This window comes from Phoenix dactylifera, chromosome 18, assembly GCF_009389715.1.
Source record: "Phoenix dactylifera cultivar Barhee BC4 chromosome 18, palm_55x_up_171113_PBpolish2nd_filt_p, whole genome shotgun sequence".
NCBI lineage: Eukaryota > Viridiplantae > Streptophyta > Magnoliopsida > Arecales > Arecaceae > Phoenix > Phoenix dactylifera.
This window is the reverse complement of record NC_052409.1, coordinates 5,321,888-5,344,121: the sequence shown is the minus strand read 5'-3', so window position 1 is coordinate 5,344,121 and position 22,234 is coordinate 5,321,888. Positions and strand designations below refer to the sequence as shown.

The 22,234-nt window shown below is 39.2% G+C and overlaps 1 protein-coding gene across 1 annotated transcript; it reads left to right on the top strand.

Moving 5' to 3' along the window:
* LOC103722782 (ribonuclease P protein subunit p25-like protein) lies at nt 1-21,918 on the top strand. Its single transcript, XM_008813466.3, has 9 exons — nt 1-106; nt 540-662; nt 17,503-17,583; nt 17,763-17,851; nt 18,001-18,075; nt 20,584-20,645; nt 20,721-20,780; nt 20,860-21,054; nt 21,456-21,918. Exons 2-9 carry the CDS (start codon nt 540-542, stop codon nt 21,542-21,544), a joined length of 774 nt encoding a protein of 257 aa, XP_008811688.1. The 5' UTR covers nt 1-106; the 3' UTR covers nt 21,545-21,918.
* The last annotated feature ends 316 nt before the right edge of the window (nt 21,919-22,234 follow it).

The window sequence follows — 22,234 nt, the reverse complement described above, 5'->3', positions numbered from 1 at the left end:
CTCCCTCGGGGACTCTCTATAAAGCTCGGACGGTTGCGAAAGAGGGTTTTCAGGGCGAAAAAGAAAGAAACAAGCCGTGGAAGAGGCGCAGGCGGAGCGAAGAGAGGTAAAAATAGAAATCTAAAATAAAATCGCAATAGAAGTCTTCTTTATTCTTCCTGGCGTTGCGAGAAACCCTGGTTTTTCTGTCAGTCATGAAGCAAATCTGGTCCCTTTCTGGCTCACTCCTCTTCATTCCCTCTCTCTGGGCTCCAAGTTTCTCGCTTGGGCACTCTTCCCTCGATTTTATCTGATTTTTATGTGATTTTCTTGAGTTTCACGGATTTGTTTCTCAGGATTTGATTCCTTTTTTTCTTGAAGTTTGTTTTTCTTGTTCGTCTGCCTTTTATCTGCACGTCATATGGATTTTTGAAAGAACTAGGTTTTTTTTTTTAATGATAAGGTTAGCTCCTTTTATGTATTTTCTTTGACTTATTTGTTGTTGTGATATTTGTATTTTTGGTTGGTCGCTTTTTTGACAAATTTTGGTGTGTGGAAAGATGGATCGGTACCAGAGGGTGGAGAAGCCACGGGACGAGACGCTGACCAAGGAGAATGAGATCCGTGTTACAAGTCAAGGGAGAATGCGCAGCTACATCACATATGCCACCAGCCTACTTCAGGTGAACGCCATTTATAGAACAAAATCTTTCCTTGTGGCTTTTATAAAGTCACCTTTATTTCGTTCTTGTCTCATTGCTTATGGTTGTAATTTCGGAAGTTTAAGAAGTGGTAGGGATTTTGCATTTGTTTGGGACAGATAAATGTGATCATGGTAAGTTGTTTTGATTTGCAAGGCAAGTCCAGAAAATTAAAACTTGTTTTTTTTTATTTCAGAAGAAAAAAATCTTGGGAATGTCTAGGATCATTAATTATGCATTGGCCCATTTAAGCGTATTTTTAGGAGCCATCGATTTATATGCTATTTCGCAACCCTGTTCAACCTCAAGTGGAATACTCTTCTTATTTAAAATATTAGCAACATCCTATTTAAACAGATGCTTGTAGGAACAGAAACATATGAGTATTGATTTATTGCTGCTGCTGATGCTGTCTAAGACACTGTTTCTCATAATGGTGAGATGAGACTTTATATAATGATATGTTAGCTCAGTGAGGCTATAATCAATTAATTATTAAATAACTCCACTGAAATATTAAATTGCGAGAAATTAAAATCAAAGCAAAAGGCATTTTCCTTATGAAGGGAGACAGTGCAAGTTATTGGGGACATGGACATCATGTGCATCTGAGTTGTCTCGGTATTCATCGGGAAGTCTGTTTTCCTAAAAGCGATACCTGATATAAGAATAGTGTATAGGAATACAAGAACTCTAAATTCAGCTGTTCTTTGGTATGATGATGCATTTTTTGCACTGTCATTTGGATGACAATGCTAAACTTCATTAAACATTTTGCACTGTCGTCCTATAGTTTGGTATCTGACCTGTGGGAATATTTTCAGTGAGGAAAGATAAAATTTTGATATATGAATTTTCCAATTCATATAGTTACAAACTTTTATAGTGAGATAAAAGAGAAGGAAATGTGAAACCAGAGGAGTTATTGAAACGAGATGGCCATATTCTGTTCATGTCATTTAAGTGTTTATTTTGAAAAGAAAAGATCTTTGTGTATACAAGAAAGATGCAAAGCAGAAGGGGAAAATGAGGTAGACATGCTCTGAAAAATGTGGTAAATTCAATCTGTATTGAGGGAAATGTGTGTCTACAGCTGCTACAGGAATGATGTAAACATGCTCAGTTTGCATCATTTATTGTTTATTTGGAAAAAATATGTTGGCATAGATAAGAAAGATTTTACACAGAAAGAGACGATGAATTTTGTATCATTGGTATGCAGGTTCTCTTGTCCCATCATATGAAAGTTGCATACGACAAACTAAATTTCTGGTAATCAGGTGTCTTTCCAGGTTTCTTTGTCATGCATCTAGACCATATCTGTTCTGATGAGTTGTCTTGGATCATACCAGTGAGTGCGGTATAGGTAGAAAGTGCTGTGTTATGGTAGTGAACTAACAAGGTACTTCGAGGGACCTGTATCCTCCAAACAAGTTAACACAATATTTGAATGAAAGTAGTCGTGCCTTTCTCATTGCATGGGAATCAATAAATAGACGACATTACATGGGAGTAAACTAACTAGCTAAAATGTAGCTTACTGGCCTAGCACTACAATAGGAAACTAACCTTAGCTAACGGAGAATATCTCTCTGTGGGACCTGGTCAACGATAACAATAACAAGAAAATAACAGCAAAGCAAATAATAAGGGCACGTAACACGAGGCATGCAACCACTTTTTTGGCACGTTGGTGAGTGGGGAGGAACACGTAGCACCCCATGCATCCACCATGCAACCACGTAGCAGTGGCACGTAACACAAGGCATGCAACCACTTCTTTGGCATGTTGGTGAGTGGGGAGGAACATGTAGCACCTTATGCATCCACCATGCAACCATGTAGCAGAGCACGTAACCCGAGGCATGCAACCACTTCTTTGGCAACGTTGGTGAGGAACATGTAGACCCCATGCATCCACCCAGTAACCACCTTGTAGCACGTAACATTTATCCTTCCCTCCAAAAAACCATGTCCTCATGGTTTGGGAACTTCCGCTGGAATTGTTTATAATCTTCCCACGTGGCATCGTCGACCGTGGTTCCCACCCATTTGACCAGCACCTCAGTGGCTGCCCGATTTCTCTTACGGACCATTCTGCGATCTAAAATTGTCTTCGGCTCCGGGTGTAATGCTCCTTCAGGAGTGATCGGGGGTAGAGTTGGCCGAACTGGGATGTTGGTACCGAGTTTGCGTTTGAGGCAGGAAATATGGAACACTGGGTGGATTTTGCAGTCCTTCGGAAGAGACAGCTTATAGGCCACCTGCCCGATACGTTGGAGCACATGAAAAGGCTCGCAAAATCGAGGGGAGAGCTTGAAATTATGGCAGAGGGCCAAAGAATGTTGGCGATAGGGCTGCAAGCGGAGGAAAACCCAATTGTCTACAGAGAAGGTTCGCTCGGTGCGGAGATGATCGGCTTGTCGCTTTATACGTGCTTGAGCTTCCTGGAGGTTGTTTTGCAGAAGAGATAAAATTTGGGCTCGTGTACGTAGGATCTCTTCCATTGCTGCCACACGAGTAGTGCCCGAGACATACGAAATAAGCTTCGGGGGAGGGACACCGTAGACCGCTTGATGAGTAGTGACTTTCGTTGCTTCATGGGTGTTGGTATTATACCAAAATTCTGCCAAGGATAACCAGGAAGACCAATCTTGTGGCCGAGAGCCTGCAAAGGTGCGAAGGTAGTGCTCCACGCTCTTGTTCACAATTTCTGTTTGGCCGTCAGTTTGTGGGTGATATGAGGAGCTATGAGCAAGCGTAATGCCCTGGAGCCGGAAACAACTCTTGCCAAAAATGGCCGGTAAAAACAGGGGTCTCGATTACTTATGAGTCTTTTTCGACAACCACAAAGATTACGCTGGACCCTTTGGATGGCGAAAGTCCTTCAATAAAATCCATGGACAGCTCCGACCATATACATTGTGGAATGGGGAGTGGCTGAAGAAGGCTCGCTGGTTTGAGGTTCTCGACTTTATTTCGTTGGCAGACATCACACTCGCGTACATGCTGCTTAACATCCCGTCACAAGCCTTTCCAAAAAGAATTCTCTCTTCAAGCATTGAAGCGTCTTGTGAAAACCAGACTGTCCTCCCTGCGGGCTATCATGCATTTGGCAGAGGAGTTGTTGCTTTAAGTGGGGCTGGTCACCAATTAAAACTTGGTCTTTTATAAAATATGAGCCCATTCTGCAATTGATATTTAGGAGAATCCATTGTACCTTGCTCCAAATGAGCTTTGATAGCTCTTAATGCTGGATCTGTGAGGTAGGCGACCTTTAAGTCGTCAGACCAAGTTGCAATAGGACCTGTAATAGCTGAGAGAGAGTGTCGTTCTTCCCTTCGTGATAGTGCATCTGCGACACAGTTCTCCTCCCCTGCTTTGTACTCCACATATAAGTCATAGCCAATTAACTTAGTTACCCACCTTTGCTGCATAGGCGTTTCGATTTGCTGCTCCAAGAGATACTTCAAAGATTGTTGATCAGTCCGTACGATAAAGGGCTTCCCAAGGAGGTAAGGTCGCCACTTTTTAACGGCCACCACTAAGGCAAGTAACTCCTTCTCGTAGGTGGAGAGGTGCTGATTTCTGCCTTTAAGAGCATGACTAAGAAAGGCTATTGGCCGTCTGGCTTGCATTAAGACCGCCCCAATGCCAACTCCCTATGCATCGCACTCCACGGTGAAAGGCTTCGAGAAATCTGGAAGAGCTAAGACCGGTGGAGATGTTATTGCCCTCTTAAGTTGGTTGAAGGTGGTAATCCTCGGGAGTCCAATGAAAAGTATTTTTCTTTAGTAAGGAAGTAAGAGGGGCTGCAATCTTACCATAATCGCGAATAAATTTTCGGTAATAACCGGTGAGTCCCAAAAATCCTCTAAGAGACTTCAAAGAAGTAGGAATTGGCCAAGCGAGCATAGAATCAATCTTGTCGGGATTGGCTTGAACTCCTTTGGAAATGAGGTGGCCAAGATAGTCGTTTAGGGTACACCCGAACTTGCACTTGGAAAGTTTGGCGAATAGGTGGTGCTTCTGCAGTAGGCCAAGAACAATATGCAAGCGATTGAGATGCTCTTCTCGGGTCTTGCTATACACCAAAATGTCGTCAAAAAATACTAAGACATAAAAAGGGACGAAAAATGTCATTCATTAAATCTTGAAAGGTAGAAGGAGCATTAGTTAAGCCAAAGGGCATTACGAGAAATTCGTAGTGTCCTTGGTAGTGCGAAAAGCAGTTTTGTGCACGTCTTCGGGTTTCACTCGGATTTGATGGTATCCTGAGCGTAGATCCAATTTGGAAAATATCACTGCCTTGGAGCTCGTTTAGAAGCTCATCCACAACTAGGATTGGGTATTTGTCTTTAATCGTCTTGCGGTTGAGTGCGCGATAATCAATACAAAACCTCCAACTACCGTCCGCCTTGCGAACAAGCAACACCGGATATGAATATGGGCTTTGGCTCGGGCGAATGTTGCTGGAATCAAGCATTTCCCAGACAATTCATTCTATTTCCTCCTTTTGGTAGTAAGGGTATCGGTAAGGTCTAACACAAACTGGTTTGGCTCCCTCTTGAAGGGGAATGTGATGATCATGGCTTCTAGGGGGAGGTAGGCCTTTGGGCTCACCAAATAAATCTCGAAATTGATCAAACAGTAATTGAAATTCTGGCTCAAGGGTTACCTTATCACTGTTTGGGCTGATGGTTGTCTCAGGTTGGGTCTCATCACTCGTAGGAGTCATGAGTAATTGAAAGAACAAGCCCTTCGCTGGAGTTTTAATAACTTTTTTCAATGCATCGTTTGAATGAACTCCAAATCAGTGGACGATTTGCCTTGCAATTGGATAGTCTGCCTGTGGAGCTGGAATTTTATAGTGAGATGCATGAACTTCCAGAGAATAGGTTCGAGTGTACACAACCATTGGATTCCGAGGACTAGATCACATCTTGTGTCTTTGCACTGCCAGTCGAATCTGCGCGCACCTTCTCGAACTGGTGAGCTCTTCCTTGTTTCCAACCATTACTTGAACTGGTTCACTGTGTTGCACTTTTAGCTGGGCACGGCGAACGATTGCCGGATCAATGAAGTTATACGTGCTCTCGGAGTCCAGTAAGATGACCACTGCCTGGCTGCAAATGGTGCCTGACAACCTCATGATTTTTGGCATCGGCGTACCGAAGAGAGTGTTAAGAGATATCTAAGGAGCTGGGCCATCCTCCAGTTCTGGTTGAAACTCTTCCATGCGCACTTCTGTGTTTGGCTGGTGAGAAGATGCAACAGAAGATTCGGTGTTGGAGTCATCAACTTCATCCAAATCTGAGGCTTCCATAAGAAAAACCCATGGGCCCTTGCATCGATGGCCCTGTGACCATTTTTCATCGCAGTTGTAGCAAAGACCTCGGTTGCCTCGTTCGCGCATCTGGGCTTGGGAGAGACGCGGAACTGGGATGGGCTGTTGGCATGGAAGGGTCGTGGTAATAGTTGTAGATGAAGTCGGCACAATGGCAGTGCTGGACGGGGCCAGCAAAGCCCGAATGTTTCTCCTCAAATTGTTGTTGTGCTTCTCCTGAATTTTAGCAAGGCCAAAGGCAGCAGTAAAGGAAGTAGGTGAAGGGTTTTAGCATGTTATAATGCGCAGCGGAAGCTAGGAATTTTAAAAATTTCTTGATAAAGTTTTTTAACATAAAACCCTTATAAGCCAAGATCACCTTAATGGAAGCAATCAAATAATATAATATAAATGCAGAAATAGAAGAATACCTCTAACGCTAATCCAATATGCAGAATTTCCGCTAGGTGCCCAAGTGTTCACCCTCCAACGTTGATCCACACGAAAACTTGATTTAAGTCTTAAGCTCCAAAGACTTTGATCCTTAATGCAGAATTCTTAAAGAACTCTAATGGCTTGCTTTCCTTTCTATTTTTCTTTAACCTTCTAAAATTACTTCTAATCCTTTTGTCCTAAAGAAGACCACCTTGTCTTGGCTTAGGACACACTAGAAGCAATGCTAGAAAGAAAGAAGAGAGGAGTGGGGTGGAGTTAGAATGATGAAATCCATGGAGTGCTAGCCTATTTATAATAGGTGTAGGGATGCATCTCCAAGGGATGCATCCCATCCACACATCCTTTTATGAAAGGACATCATCTAAGGGCCATATCAAATAAGAGGAGGTGCAGATCAAGTGAAGAGGTATATCAAATGATATGTCCTTTCATGTGGTGCCATATTTTGACCAAGTCAACATCACATGCTAATCACATGTCCATCACGCCTCACCTCTTGATCTTTCATGATGATGATCCAAGGGCTCCAATGCAAGGCGCCATTTACTTGACCCATTATGTCTTCATCCAATGGTGGGATTAAGATCCAATGGTCAATTATGATAGCCATCCTCTAACCCAATCCAATTGGGTTAAACCAACTCTCCATTATGTCTTCATCCAACGGTAGATCAAGATCTAATGGTCTTAGATTGAATGATTTATTAAATCTAATCCAATTAGACTCAAACCAAGCCAATTAGGTGCCAACTCTTGGCTAACCCATATTAGAATATGATCTAATCAAATTAGATCAATTAAGAATCAGATTCGAATCCAATTCGAATTAGGAGCTAAGGTTTGCAACACCTGCTAGGATGTTTATCTTGCAAACATGATCTAATCCAATTAGACTCTTGATAAGTTTTCTTGTGTGTGACCCATTGGGTTCCATACTTAGCCAGTAATAGGTGTGAGTGCGAGTTGACCCAACTTGATTAGAACTCTTCTAATCGATTTAAGTCCAAACTGCGCGAACCCGAATTTAACAATTAGAATCCTTTCTAATTGGTGATCGAATTAAACTCTTTAATTTGATCAAACCTATAAAACAAGATTGACGTCTAGCAACGTGTCATGTCTACCCGGAAAATATGGAATTTGGTGGAAATACCAAAATACCCTTCAGTGGCAAGTTACCATGCAATTCAATCTTTTAATCAAACTGCATCCCAAATATGTATATGAGTATGAATATATGTCAAACTCAATTTCATATTCATATTTTTTTCAATCTTTTAATGATAATTCAAATAATGAAACATTAGAAACTCTTTCTAATTTTCATTCTGCTTTGATCAAAGGCTTCCTGAATTATCATATGATTAGAATAAATAGGATGCTATCTTCTCTTACTAGAAGTGATTAATTCCTTGTTGACCTACTCATCTTCGTACACAATTCACCATATCCAGAAGACCTCGTACATAACTTATTGTCATGAATGAGTGTAAACCAAAATATGGGTTCATGTGCACAAGATACCATGGTGATCTCAGGTCATAGGATCAGTTGCACAACTCCCACTAAGAGAATCATCTTTTGACATGTAAGTAAGACTTCATAAGATTTCTCTTTGTAGGTCAATTCAGTGAACTCATTCCTCTAATGAGCACCCACATCTTTGTATTAGTGTCTCCACACAAATGATTGTGAGATCAATCATCCTCTGCATCGAGCATACATAAGACATGCCAGTCTTTCCGGTAATCATTGATCCCCGACTCAATGTACCAATGACTGAGAATATTTAAGATTAGGATTTTAGGATTTTAAGTCTCACTAGTATGATCTCATCATAGTCTTAAAACCATTGCCCTAATCTAAGGAGTTTATCATAAATATAATCAACAGCATATGATAAAACATAACGCCTTTATTCATATTTAAATGTCATGTACATGATTTGGACAAATCAAAAGAAAAACCTTTCGCAATACATATTGCGATTGGCTTGTAGGGCATCTACTCTTTCAATCTCCCACTTGCACTAAAGCCAATCGCTCTTATATTTATCCCCATACAATCGAGGTGGCGATCGAACTGCTGTTGTGGTAGAGCTTTAGTGAACGGGTCTGCTAAGTTGTTCTTGTGTTTACTCGTTCAATGACTATATCTTGTCTCTCGACGATCTCTCGAACGAGGTGGAAGCGTCTTAGAATGTGCTTGGATTTGTGATGAGATCTTGGTTCCTTTGCTTGAGGAACAGCTCCAGTGTTGTCACAATAAACTGAAACTGGTCCAGCAATCTCAGGAACTACTCCCAACTCAGCGATGAACTTCTTCATCCAGACAGCTTCCTTAGCGGCTTCACTTACAGCGATGTATTCTGCCTCAGTAGTTGAGTCAGCTACAGTTTGCTGCTTGGAACTCTTCCAGCTCACTGCACCACCATTTAGGGTAAAGACATACCCTGAAGTGGACTTGCTATCATCTGGATCTGATTGAAAACTAGAATCAGAAAATCCTTCTAGTTTCAACTCAGATCCTCCATAAACTAGAAAAATATCTTTAGTCCTTCTTAAGTACTTAAGAATATTTTTCACAGCTATCCAATGATTTTCTCCTGGATCAGCCTGGAATCTGCTTGTTATGCCTAAGGCATAAGCAACATCAGGCCTAGTACATAGCATAGCATACATAATTGATCCTACTGCCGAAGCATAGGGAATAGAATTCATTCTATTCCTCTCTTCAGATGTCTTAGGAGACATCTTCTTAGAGAGACGTATACCATGACTCATAGGTAAGTAACCTCTTTTACTTCCTTCCATGCTGAATCTTTTCAGCACACGATCTATGTACTTAGACTGGGACAAGCCTAGCATCCTTTTAGATCTATCCCTATAGATCTTTATACCAAGTATATAGGATGCTTCTCCCAAGTCTTTCATGGAAAAGCTTTTTGATAGCCAAGTCTTGACCGATTGTAACATTGGAATATCATTTCCAATGATTAGTATGTCATCTACATACAATATTAAGAAGACAACGGCACTCCCACTAGTCTTCTTGTACACACATGGTTCATCCACATTTTTGATAAAACCAAACTCTTTGACTGTTGTATCAAAACGGGTGTTCCAACTCCTCGATGCTTGCTTTAATCCATAAATGGATCTCTTAAGCTTGCATACTTGATTTGCTCTCCCACTTGAGACAAATCCTTCTGGCTGTGTCATGTAAACCTCTTCCTCAAGATAACCATTAAGGAAGGCGGTTTTGACATCCATCTGCCAAATTTCATAATCATAGTATGCAGCTATTGCAAGCAAAATCCGAATAGATTTAAGCATGGCAACTGGTGAAAAAGTTTCATCATAGTCAATTCCTTGCTTTTGCCTGAAACCTTTTGCCACCAATCTAGCCTTGTAGGTTTCTACTTGGCCATCTGCTCCAATCTTCTTCTTATAGACCCATTTGCAACCTATAGGGTTTACACCTTCTGGTGCATCAACCAAAGTCCATACTTGGTTGGTATACATAGAGTCTATTTCGGATTTCATAGCTTCTAACCATTTGTTAGAGTCATTACTCATGATAACTTCCGAATAGGTCAGAGGATCATCATTTTCGACGATGTGGGCTTCATCATTCTCAATGACAAACCCATATCTCTTAGGTGCATTTCGCACTCTATCTGACCTTTGGAGAGGAGATGTGTGTTGTGGTTGTACTTCATCAATGGGTACATCTGGTTGAAGAATTTCTTGTGTTTCTATTTGTAGGTCTTGAACTTCATTAAGTTCAATTCTTCTTTCACTGCCCTTTTCTAAGATAAACTCTTTTTCTAAGAAAGTGGCATGCCTACTAACAAGTACCTTTTGTTCAGTAGGGTGATAGAAGAGATATCCAATACTTTCTTTGGAATAACCTATAAATGTACATTTATCTGATCTAGCACTTAGCTTATGTCCAAAATTTCTTTTGACATATGCTTGGCAGCCCCATATTTTAAAATATTTAAGATTGGGCTTTCTACCTCTCCATATCTCATATGGAGTACTAGATACAGATTTTGAAGGTATCCTGTTTAGCACATATGTAGCAGTTTCTAAGGCATAACCCCAGAAGGAAATAGGAAGATCTGTAAAGCACATCATGGACCTTACCATATCTAATAGAGTACGATTCCTCCGTTCAGCTACACCATTTAGTTGTGGCGTATACGGAGGTGTCCATTCAGAGAGAATGCCCTTTTCTTTAAGATGATTTAAAAATTCACTAGAAAGGTATTCACCTCCTCGATCAGATCGAAGGATTTTAATACACTTTCCGGTTTGTTTTTCAACCATACTTTGATACTCTTTAAACTTATCAAAGGCTTCGTATTTATGTTTCATAAGATACACAAATCCGAACCTTGATAAATCATCAGTGAATGTGATGAAGTAAGAGTATCCACCTCTAGCTGGAGTTGTCATAGGACCACATACATCTGTTTGTATAAGTCCTAATAACTCACTTGCCCTTTCTCCATGTCCAGTGAATGGAGACTTGGTCATTTTTTCCATAAGACAAGATTCACAAGTTCCTAATGATTCATAATCATAAGGATCAAAGAACTCTTCTTTGTATAACTTGTTGATTCTTGATTCACTTATGTGACCAAGTCGGCAATGCCAAAGGAGGATATTATTCACTTCCTCTCTCTTTCTTTTATTGCTTTTATTAATATGAAAGACATTGTCATTAAGTAATAAAACTAGAAGACCATTTTCTATAATGCCATTGCAAAGATGCTTATTAGAAAAATAAATAGAGCAACCATTGCCCTTTCCATTAATTTCAAAACCTTTTTTTAACAACAAAGGAATGGAAATTACATTTCTAATAATTTTGGGCATATAATAACAATCTTCTAATTGTAGGAGCTTTTCCGAAGGCAATTCCAAGTTGTAGGTTCCAACAGCTTCAGCCTGGATGGACTCTCCTCCAGCGCCATACAGCTCGAAGTCACCTTTCTTCAAAATTTTAATTTTCTGTAGTCCATGCAAAGATTTGCAAATGTGAAAACCACAGCCGGTATCCAATACCCATGAATTTGAATTTGAAGAACTTAATGACAAGTTGGCATGTAACATAAACATACCTTTTGATGCAACTCTTGCATCGGTCTTCATACTTGCAAGAAAACTCTTGCAATTCCTTTTCCATTGGCCAGCTTTGCCGCAATGAAAACAGGTACTTGATTCGGAGTTTTTCTTTCCTTTTTTCTTTTTGATGCTACTCTTGGGGTTCAATCGTTTCTTAGAACCCTTATTTCCCGATTTCCTCATAGAGGTGCTATTTATAAGAAGGAGTGGACCTTTATCCTTCTTAATATGCCCTTCAGCTGTTTGAGCATATTTAACAGCTCAGGCAGGGAGGTGTTCAGCTTGTTCATGTGAAAGTTCACTTCAAACTGAGAGAATGAATCAGGCAGTGATTGCAGGATCAAATCCTGACTGAGCTCACTATCCATAGCAAAACCTAATTGACTTAATCTGGTGATCAAGTCTATAACCATAAGAACATGGTTTTGCACTAGAGTTCCTTCATTCATTCTAGCACGGAACAACTGCTTAGATATCTCATACCTAGCAGTCCTGCTTTGTTCTCCATACAACTCTTTTAAATTGAGAAGTATGGATTGAGTGTCCATGCCTTCATGTTGCCTCTGTAATTCATTGTTCATAGAGGCAAGTATGATACATTTGACAGTCACACTGTCATTTTTCCACATCTTATGTGTGGCAACCTCCTCTTCTGTAGCATCATCCCCTAGATCTCCAAGATCAGGGGTTTCAAGTATATAGAAAATTTTCTCCTGAGTGAGTACTATCTTTAAATTCCTCAACCAGTCCACATAGTTTGGTCCGGTCAACTTGTTGGCATCTAAGATGCCTCTTAGTGAAAGTGAAGAAGCCATTTAATAATTCTACATATGCAAGAACAAAACTAATATAAGCAGACCAATCATGATGACATGTTTGCAACTAGATAAGGACTTTAATCTAATTTGTCTCCTACTATTTTTATCGAATATCATAGCCCTCTCCTATGATAAACGTGAAAATATAATTTTTCTTAGTAGGGTTGAGATCCTAATTCATCATAAAAAGCCTTGTGTTTACACAACAAACTCTTATGAGTTCAAAGGTAGGAAACTCTTTCCAATTGCATCTCATGCAATTCTCAACTTTATCTTGTCCTCTTAAAATACTTATTGCCTTGTGTTAGCACAACAAACAATAATATTTTAGTTAAGTCAAACCCTTCATTTCCATATAGTCATATTCGAATAATATTGCCCTTGTGGTTGCACAACAAGGCAATATATTAAAATATGCCATAAGCATCTTAATGCACCAAGACAGTATAACATCAGTCCCCATTGCAAGTCTTGTGTTAGCACAACAAACTAGCATGGATCCTGACATAATAATATCGAGGCATGAAGGAAGGCTATCAATAGTGTTATATCAATATTAAGCTTATCCATAATAGGCAATCAAACAATTGGCTAGGTAAGCAGGTGGGAGGCTCCCCTTACTCAGAGAGTAAGGTCTTAATTAAGTAACCACCTTTAGTGCTTTCCTTAGACACCAATTAGATTAATTGTTCTAGAATGGATTAGCTCAAAGTTTTTCAACACTATGACTTAATATAATTTTTATTGAGGGCTTACTAGTCTCTAGCACATTCTTTAATTGTAACATACATTTAACATGTCTAAAATAAACTATTATGCATCATGGCTATCTCATAGCATGTATAAATCATAAGCAATTAATTAACATGCTTCAACATATTTTCATATGGAAAATTTCATATCATGATATTTTATTACATAACATATCATATATTAATCATACATTTCAGCATTTCTCTAAGCATATGACATTACTATCTCATAGTAAATTAATAATCATACATCATACATAATTATTTGATTGAACCAATTAAGGATGGCTCTGATACCACTGAAGGGTTTTAGCATGTTATAATGCGCAGCGGAAGTTAGGAATTTTAAAAATTTTTTGATAAAGTTCCTTAACATAAAACCCTTATAAGCCAAGATCACCTTAATGGAAGCAATCAAATAATATAATATAAATGCAGAAATAGAAGAATACCTCTAACGCTAATCCAATATGCAGAATTTCTACTAGGTGCCCAAGTGTTCACCCTCCAACGTTGATCCACACGAAAACTTGATTTAAGTCTTAAGCTCCAAAGACTTTGATCCTTAATGCAGAATTCTTAAAGAACTCTAATGGCTTGCTTTCCTTTCTATTTTTCTTTAACCTTCTAAAATCACTTCTAATCCTTTTGTCCTAAAGAAGACCACCTTGTCTTGGCTTAGGACACACTAGAAGCAATGCTAGAAAGAAAGAAGAGAGGAGTGGGGTGGAGTTAGAATGATGAAACCCATGGAGTGCTAGCCTATTTATAATAGGTGTAGGGATGCATCTTCAAGGGATGCATCCCATCCACACATCCTTTCATGAAAGGACATCATCTGAGGGCCATATCAAATAAGAGGAGGTGCAGATCAAGTGAAGAGGTATATCAAATGATATGTCCTTTCATGTGGTGCCATATTTTGACCAAGTCAACATCACATGCTAATCACATGTCCATCATGCCTCACCTCTTGATCTTTCATGATGATGATCCAAGGGCTCCAATGCAAGGCGCCATTTACTTGACCCATTATGTCTTCATCCAATGGTGGGATTAAGATCCAATGGTCAATTATGATAGCCATCCTCTAACCCAATCCAATTGGGTTAAACCAACTCTCCATTATGTCTTCATCCAACGGTAGATCAAGATCTAATGGTCTTAAATTGAATGATTTATTAAATCTAATCCAATTAGACTCAAACCAAGCCAATTAGGTGCCAACTCTTGGCTAACCCATATTAGAATATGATCTAATCAAATTAGATCAATTAAGAATCAGATTCGAATCCAATTCGAATTAGGAGCTAAGGTTTGCAACACCTGCTAGGATGTTTATCTTGCAAACATGATCTAATCCAATTAGACCCTTGATAAGTTTCCTTGTGTGTGACCCATTGGGTTCCATACTTAGCCAGCAATAGGTGTGAGTGCGAGTTGACCCAACTTGATTAGAACTCTTCTAATCGATTTAAGTCCAAACTGCGCGAACCCGAACTTAACAATTAGAATCCTTTCTAATTGGTGATCGAATTAAACTCTTTAATTTGATCAAACCTATAAAACAAGATTGACGTCTAGCAACGTGTCATGTCTACCCGGAAAATATGGAATTTGGTGGAAATACCAAAATACCCTTCAGTGGCAAGTTACCATGCAATTCAATCTTTTAATCAAACTGCATCCCAAATATGTATATGAGTATGAATATATGTCAAACTCAATTTCATATTCATATTTTTCTCAATCTTTTAATGATAATTCAAATAATGAAACATTAGAAACTCTTTCTAATTTTCATTCTGCTTTGATCAAAGGCTTCCTGAATTATCATATGATTAGAATAAATAGGATGCTATCTTCTCTTACTAGAAGTGATTAATTCCTTGTTGACCTACTTATAATCTTCGTACACAATTCACCATATCCAGAAGACCTCGTACATAACTTATTGTCATGAATGAGTGTAAACCAAAATATGGGTTCATGTGCACAAGATACCATGGTGATCTCAGGTCATAGGATCAGTTGCACAACTCCCACTAAGAGAATCATCTTTTGACATGTAAGTAAGACTTCATAAGATTTCTCTTTGTAGGTCAATTCAGTGAACTCATTTCCTCTAATGAGCACCCACATCTTTGTATTAGTGTCTCCACACAAATGATTGTGAGATCAATCATCCTCTGCATCGAGCATACATAAGACATGCCAGTCTTTCCGGTAATCATTGATCCCCGACTCAATGTACCAATGACTGAGAATATTTAAGATTAGGATTTTAGGATTTTAAGTCTCACTAGTATGATCTCATCATAGTCTTAAAACCATTGCCCTAATCTAAGGAGTTTATCATAAATATAATCAACAGCATATGATAAAACATAACGCCTTTATTCATATTTAAATGTCATGTACATGATTTGGACAAATCAAAAGAAAAAACCTTTCGCAATACATATTGCGATTGGCTTGTAGGGCATCTACTCTTTCAGTAGGCTGGAGCATTCTTACCGACAAGCAGATATCATCCCGGAGCCAGCCAAGGAACCAGCTCAACTTATATTGTTCATCTAGCTGGGGCAAGCGGTTGGTGAGAGCTCCAAAGCTGGTTTTGTAGACCTCCACAGTAGAGATTTGGTGTAACTTTGTTAATTCCTCCATCGGATCATCGTACACTGAAGGCTCAAACCGAGTTAACAATGCCTTTGTGAAGGCATCCCAGCTTGTCAGATTACCGGACTCCTTCATATCTTGAAACCAGGTGGGAGCTTGACCCTCCATGTGGAATGAAGAAATCAAGATGCGGTGCAATGGATTGGTCTGGTGATATGCAAAAAATTGATTCGCCCTATAGATCCAACCAGAAGGATTAGTGCTATCAAATTTAGGAAATTCTAACCGTATAGTTCGTGATTGGATGCCTGGGTGTCCGCCATAGAGAGGGTCTTCTTGTCGGTTGGACGACCTGCCTTGATCCTCAAGTGGTTGCTTGTCTCTCTGTCAGCTGACACTCTCAAAGCTTGTTGCCAACTGCTGAATCTGGTGCGAGAGCTCTTGTATGGCGCATTGGTGAGCTTCACTCTGCCGCTCCTGTTGTTGTTTAACGTTTGCTAATGATTATGCTAATTGAGAATAGCGAGTACCCGTTCCTTCGGCCATCGAAGTGCCTGCTCTGATACAGTGATACCAAATGTTATGGTAATGAACTAACCAGGTACTTCGACGGACCTGTATCCTTCAAACAAGTTAACACAATATTTGAATGAAAGTAGTCATGCCTTTCTCATTGCATGGGAATCAAATAAATAGACGGCATTACATGGGAGTAAACTAACTAGCTAAAATGTAGCTTACTGGCCTAGCGCTGCAATATGAAACTAACCATAGCTAACGGAGAATATCTCTCCTTGGGACCTGGTCAACAATAATAATAATAAGGAAATAACAGCTAAGCAAATAATAAGGCACGTAACACAAGGCATGCAACCACTTCTTTGGCACGTTGGTGAGTGGGGAGGAACACGTAGCATCCCATGCATCCACCATGAAACCACATAGCAGAGGCATGTAACACGAGGCATGCAACCACTTCTTTGGCACGTTGGTGAGTGGGGGGGAACACGTAGCACCCCATGCATCCACCATGAAACCATGTAGCAGAGGCACGTAACACGAGGCATGCAACCGCTTCTTTGGCAATGTTGGTGAGGAACATGTAGACCCCATGCATCCACCCTGCAACCACCACGTAGCACGTAACATGCTGGTATAGAAAAAGCTTCTGTATCAGGTTCGAAATGGTGAATTGAGGTAGAGTACACCGATGATCCTGTAGTCATTTGGCCAGGTATGGAAAGAAAAAACTTGCATCTGCTCCCCCTAATTTATATCTGGTCCCATCTCTCTCCAAACGTAATGGGGTAGTTTCCCATTATAGGGCTTTCTATATGTAAATTGAGCCATTACTAACGAGTATAGGTCAGCATAAGTTGAATAGAATAGATACTTTGCCACATTAATTGACTTTCTTTTATTGGCAACAGTTAAATGTGAGATGCATGCAACAAGCAGACATGCTCTCCGAATGACTCCATGGTGACATACTCTCATGGACGTACTTGCACCTTTTATCTGCTAAAGAAAACCTTTCATGAATTCTCATGGTGGGAGGAATGACTTTGCTTTTCTGTGCATGCGCAGACTGATAGATACAGATAATTAGCTATGCTAAAGAGTACCTATCATTTTCTTTTAATGTTGCAAGTTCATAGTTTCATTCTTTTCTGTTGATTATATTGCCTTCTGATTTGTTGCATATTTATTTTCAAGGAGAAAGATTCAATTGAAATTGTCTTCAAGGCAATGGGAAGAGCTATCAACAAAACCGTCATGATTGTGGAACTGATAAAGGTATTATTCTGATCTTTTTATTCATTTGAATGATTAAATCAGTCCCTGGTTCTCTCAAAGAATTATTTTGATCTGTCTGTGAATTGATCCTTGGTCATCTTTCTTCCTTAGAACCAAAGTACATGTTGTGATTGGTGATTGGTCCGACTTATAATTTTTGTAATATACTGGTGATGCAGAGAAGGATCGTTGGTCTCCATCAAAACACTGCTATTGGATCTATCGACATAACTGATACATGGGAACCATTAGAGGAAGGCCTACTTCCGTAAGAAGTTCTAATTCTTTATTTTAAAAATAGAAGGTTGCTTCCATATAGACTTTTTTGGCCATGTAGCATGGGGTTTAGGTTTTGCTAGTTAGTTGAATATTTGAATCTTCACCTAATCTGTTTCTGACAGTAATCTGTTTTCATAGGCTTGAGACCACTAGGCATGTGTCTATGGTCACGATAACTTTGTCCAAGAAGGAGCTTGATACATCCTCTGTTGGGTGAGTATGAAAAAGCTTCTGTTTTCCCACCTGCAGTTCTACATCATGCACTTCAAGTTTGATTAAAGTAGGTGCAAGCTCTCATTGTTTGCAAAAATTTAATCAAGAGAATGGTATATGATTTTTTCAAGAATTGTTTTTGCTGCACTAGAGACCTTTTGAATTTAATCGTGGGGTCTACTACAGTTTTCCTGTTGCTTCTTCAATTATTTTCCTCCCCTTTTGATGCGTGGATCTAAAATAGGTAAAAATTGTTCCTTGCAATTGGTTTGCTACCAACTGCCATCTTAGATCTCATGTATTAGACTTCTTCTCAAGAAGCCGCACTCATTTCAGAAAATTAATTCGTAGCATCTTATTCTAAGTTTATAAGCCTTGAGGCATAGTTTGTTGGTGGCTGATGTATATATTATCTTGTGTTGGCCAGGTTAACAAATTGGTGGCCCATTGTCATTGCTTGTTTTCCATTTTTTGGATATTAGAGTATTTTGTCCATCTTGTAGCTGATCTGCATACACGAATCTGAAAGCAAAGTAGTGAGCAGAAATTAAGGAAACATGTCTATTAGCACATGAAGAGTCCACATCCAGTCAGCTCATTTCTTATAATGGAACTACATAATTGATCATATGGTGGGCTGACTTTTTTTGACAACTTTGCTGATTTTCAATTGGGACACCATTTTTCCTTTTGTACTATGTGTTTTCTTACTTTATGAAGTGACTAGAAATAGCATAGGTTTCACATTTATTGAGAAGTTTCTCGACACCAGCCTTTGGAGATCATCGTTGTTTATCGCATAGCACACCAAATCGATCTAATTGAAGTGAATGATAACTTTTCTATGTTAAAAAATTCAGTTAATGGGCTTGCTAATCTGGATTTCTGTGCTATAATTGCATGGTCTGGATGAAGACATGCCACAAATGAATACCCCAAAATAATGATGCTTATTATAAAAACAACTTCAAATGCCTTCTATGTTAAGCATTGACACTAATGCTTACCATCATACTGATTTCATATGTGCAGAAGATCTGGATTTAAAATTAAATGTTTTCCTATTCTATCAAGTTAGATTGCATGTAGTTGGTAATAATGCTGGAAGCATGCAGTTAAAAAATGATTCTAGTCTTAGACATTTGGCAGAGTACAGTGAGCTTGTGAAAGTGGGTATGGTGACAGTCAACTATGGTGAAGCTTTTTTCTTTTTGTTTTTTCGCTAAAAAAGAGTGCTTAAGTTCAACTGCTGAGAATTGATTGTGGAACATTTTTTACTTGAAACCATTTCTTGAAAGTAAGAGGAGAATATATAATCTACATTACATGTTGGTTCCTTATTTTGGGTGCAGTTTTTGTCTACCTGTTGGATCCTTTTAATGTCTAAGAATTTCTTTTGTGGGGCTGTTTTTGAATGCTATGCTAATATCCAAATATGTGCCAAGTGATAGTACCTAGGGATAAATCAAGGGGTCTAGGTAACATAAGATGTAATTGAGATGCATTGATTACCAGGCGTACATTTAAATGCTTGGGGCTGTCCTCTGCCTGCTCTCGTGATATCAAAAGCTGTGTAAATATCTTTAATTGTTTGTGTAAGTTCAGTGTAACATATCCAACAACTCCTGGTTTGACATTTCAATCTGGCATTCATGAAAGGGGTGGAATAAAGGCACATGTAACATGAGCCAGCGTACATTCCAACAACACGTGAGTAACATGAGCCTCTCTATATGACGTATGTGCTTCGCTTGATGTTGGCTGACTTGTGATGTCATATGAGTTGCCTAAAGACGTGACACAAGAACAGTTTGAAATAATCTCTTTTTAATAACGTTTCTACTTTGCGACATTTCAATTTTCTTTATGATCTTCAGCACCATGTCCAAATCATGAACTTTATATCTCCCTGTCCTCTATGGTGAACCTACTACCAGAGATAACATCTCAATTTTACACTTTGAGAGGCTAACATAATCCTTTGTTCTCTTCGTTGCATCCTAATTAAATCAATAACATTTTACTCCATTTGTGACTCCAAGCGCGAAGCCTGCTAGCAAATAAACAGAAGTGATACTCTTCACCATATCTTTCTCGCAAATGGAGTATCTTCCTCAGGTTCTAAAAGAGCCGTGGATCCTTACCTTTCCTGGGGCCAATAAGACTTTCTGCTTCCCTGTGTTTGCACTCTACTGAAGTCAAATATAACCAGAGTGGATTCTTAAATGAATTACTTGGTAACCACAAGTGTTGGCTACCTGAATTTACTTAAACTAGAACTAATCTTGCAATTCTTGCGAAAGCACTGAATAATTAAAACAAAAAGAAGATATCTTCTAAGATCTTGCATGCATGTTTTCTTCATGTTTGTTAGTCATTCTTTGCATCATGTGATTACGTTAAATTTTATCATCCTGTTTTCCTGTTGAAATTCTGGAGAATGCTCTTTCTTACTTTTGTTATCAGATGCCATGAAAAAAATTAATTGCTTACCATCACTTTTACCAGGTATCAACCTCCTTTACCCGCAGATCAGGTGAAACCATTACCTGAATTTGACTATGAAGGAGGTAAATTTGCAATCCACTGGGTTTATCTAGGTTTTTTTTATGCTCATTTTCACTAGCATTTTATCTATGATGCAGAGGGCTTACCTCCTGGTCGAGGTAGAGGCCGCAGTGGTCGTGGCAGAGGGAGGGCTCGTGGTAAGTTTTATGATATGGAAATGGGTCTCTTAGTTCAGCTTTTCATTTTTTATATTTAGTATTTACAAGTTATGCTCAGGTAATGGCACTGTGGACTACGGTGATGGAGGCTGGGATAATAGAGGTCGTGGATATAGTAGAGGTGGATATCCCCGTGGCAGGGGCCGTGGTTTCCGGGGCCATGGTAGAGGAGGCGGGTATGGTGGCCGACCTGATTATCAGCAAGAAATGGGTGGTTATTACAGTGTGGAACCTGTTCCCATCCAGGGCCGAGGTATGTTATTGACTCAGCTCTTTTCTTGGGTAAAAACCTTGAACCATGCATTCAAACGTATACCTTGAGCTGCATGAATGGATTGGTCCTTTAGTCTCGAGGAAGGCCCTAAACCTAATAGTCAACCAAGTATTGTGAACACCACCTTGAATGGATCAAGAGCACCCAGATAATTTCGATTTGTTCTGGTCTTCATCCTATTTTTTCCCACTGTTTGGATATGGTAAATTCCAATCCCATCTATTCTTCTAATGGTTTAACTGCGAACATAGATGTGAATCTTAGGGCAACAAGATGACATATATATAATCTTGCTCTAGCATTAAGCTGGTATTAAGCCAGCAAGCTTTTCCTTGTTAGAGTAGCTTGTCATTTATATATCAAAGATCATTTGGTTGCAGGTCGCGGTCGTGGGAGGGGACAAACCCGAGGAAGGGGACGTGATTCTAGATCAAATGGACCGATCCATGCAGATATTAGTGGGGTGTAACTGAATCACAGTTCAAGCAAAATTTCTTGTCTGACTTGTTGGATGCCTGCTCCTTTATAAAGGCTTGTCATTTGTCCTTTCGTTATAGATTAACGATAGTTTGTGTAGGCTGTCGTGCCATGTTCTGGCAGTGGTGTCTCTATGATCATGTAGGCTTAGTAGCTGTTCCATTTTTCATTCTTATTAGATTGAACTAATTGTAGGATTCAATAATTAGAGCAGTACATTCTTTTATTTTTCCAAGCTGGCTTGATAAAATATACCAGTGTTATCAATCTCTTACTAATGATTTTCCCAGACGTTGGCTGTCTGTCTAAGTGTGTTTTTCTCTTCATAAAAAAATATTATCAAAATGACCATTTTGTTTTTTTGCATGTTATATGAGGCAAAATTTGTGTTTATGGTGCACAAACAATGAAATAAAACTTTCCTCTAAAGGCTGTTTCTTCTAGTGCCAGCATGTCTTTCTTGCTTTCCTTTATTTTTTGCCAACTTATCAATTCTGGTGCGACTGTCCACTATAACATTAGTGTTGGTGATGCTATTCGGTTGCAAATTGGAGTCGGTTGGAAGTAATGTATCATCTCCGTCACTTCAAAATGGGTCATTATTTGGATAGCCCATTTATGATGGGGATTGGATTGGTTTGGTTCGGTTCATTTTATATGTTCCTTTATATTTACAAATTTT

What these genes read in the sequence shown, in the direction of transcription:
- LOC103722782 (XM_008813466.3), top strand. Translation starts at nt 540, where the DNA reads ATGGATCGGTACCAGAGGGTGGAGAAGCCACGGGACGAGACGCTGACC. An exon ending in TGATTGTGGAACTGATAAAG is followed by an intron (nt 17,584 to 17,762) that starts GTATTATTCTGA and finishes CTGGTGATGCAG; the next exon opens with AGAAGGATCGTTGGTCTCCA. An exon ending in CTTGATACATCCTCTGTTGG is followed by an intron (nt 18,076 to 20,583) that starts GTGAGTATGAAA and finishes CACTTTTACCAG; the next exon opens with GTATCAACCTCCTTTACCCG.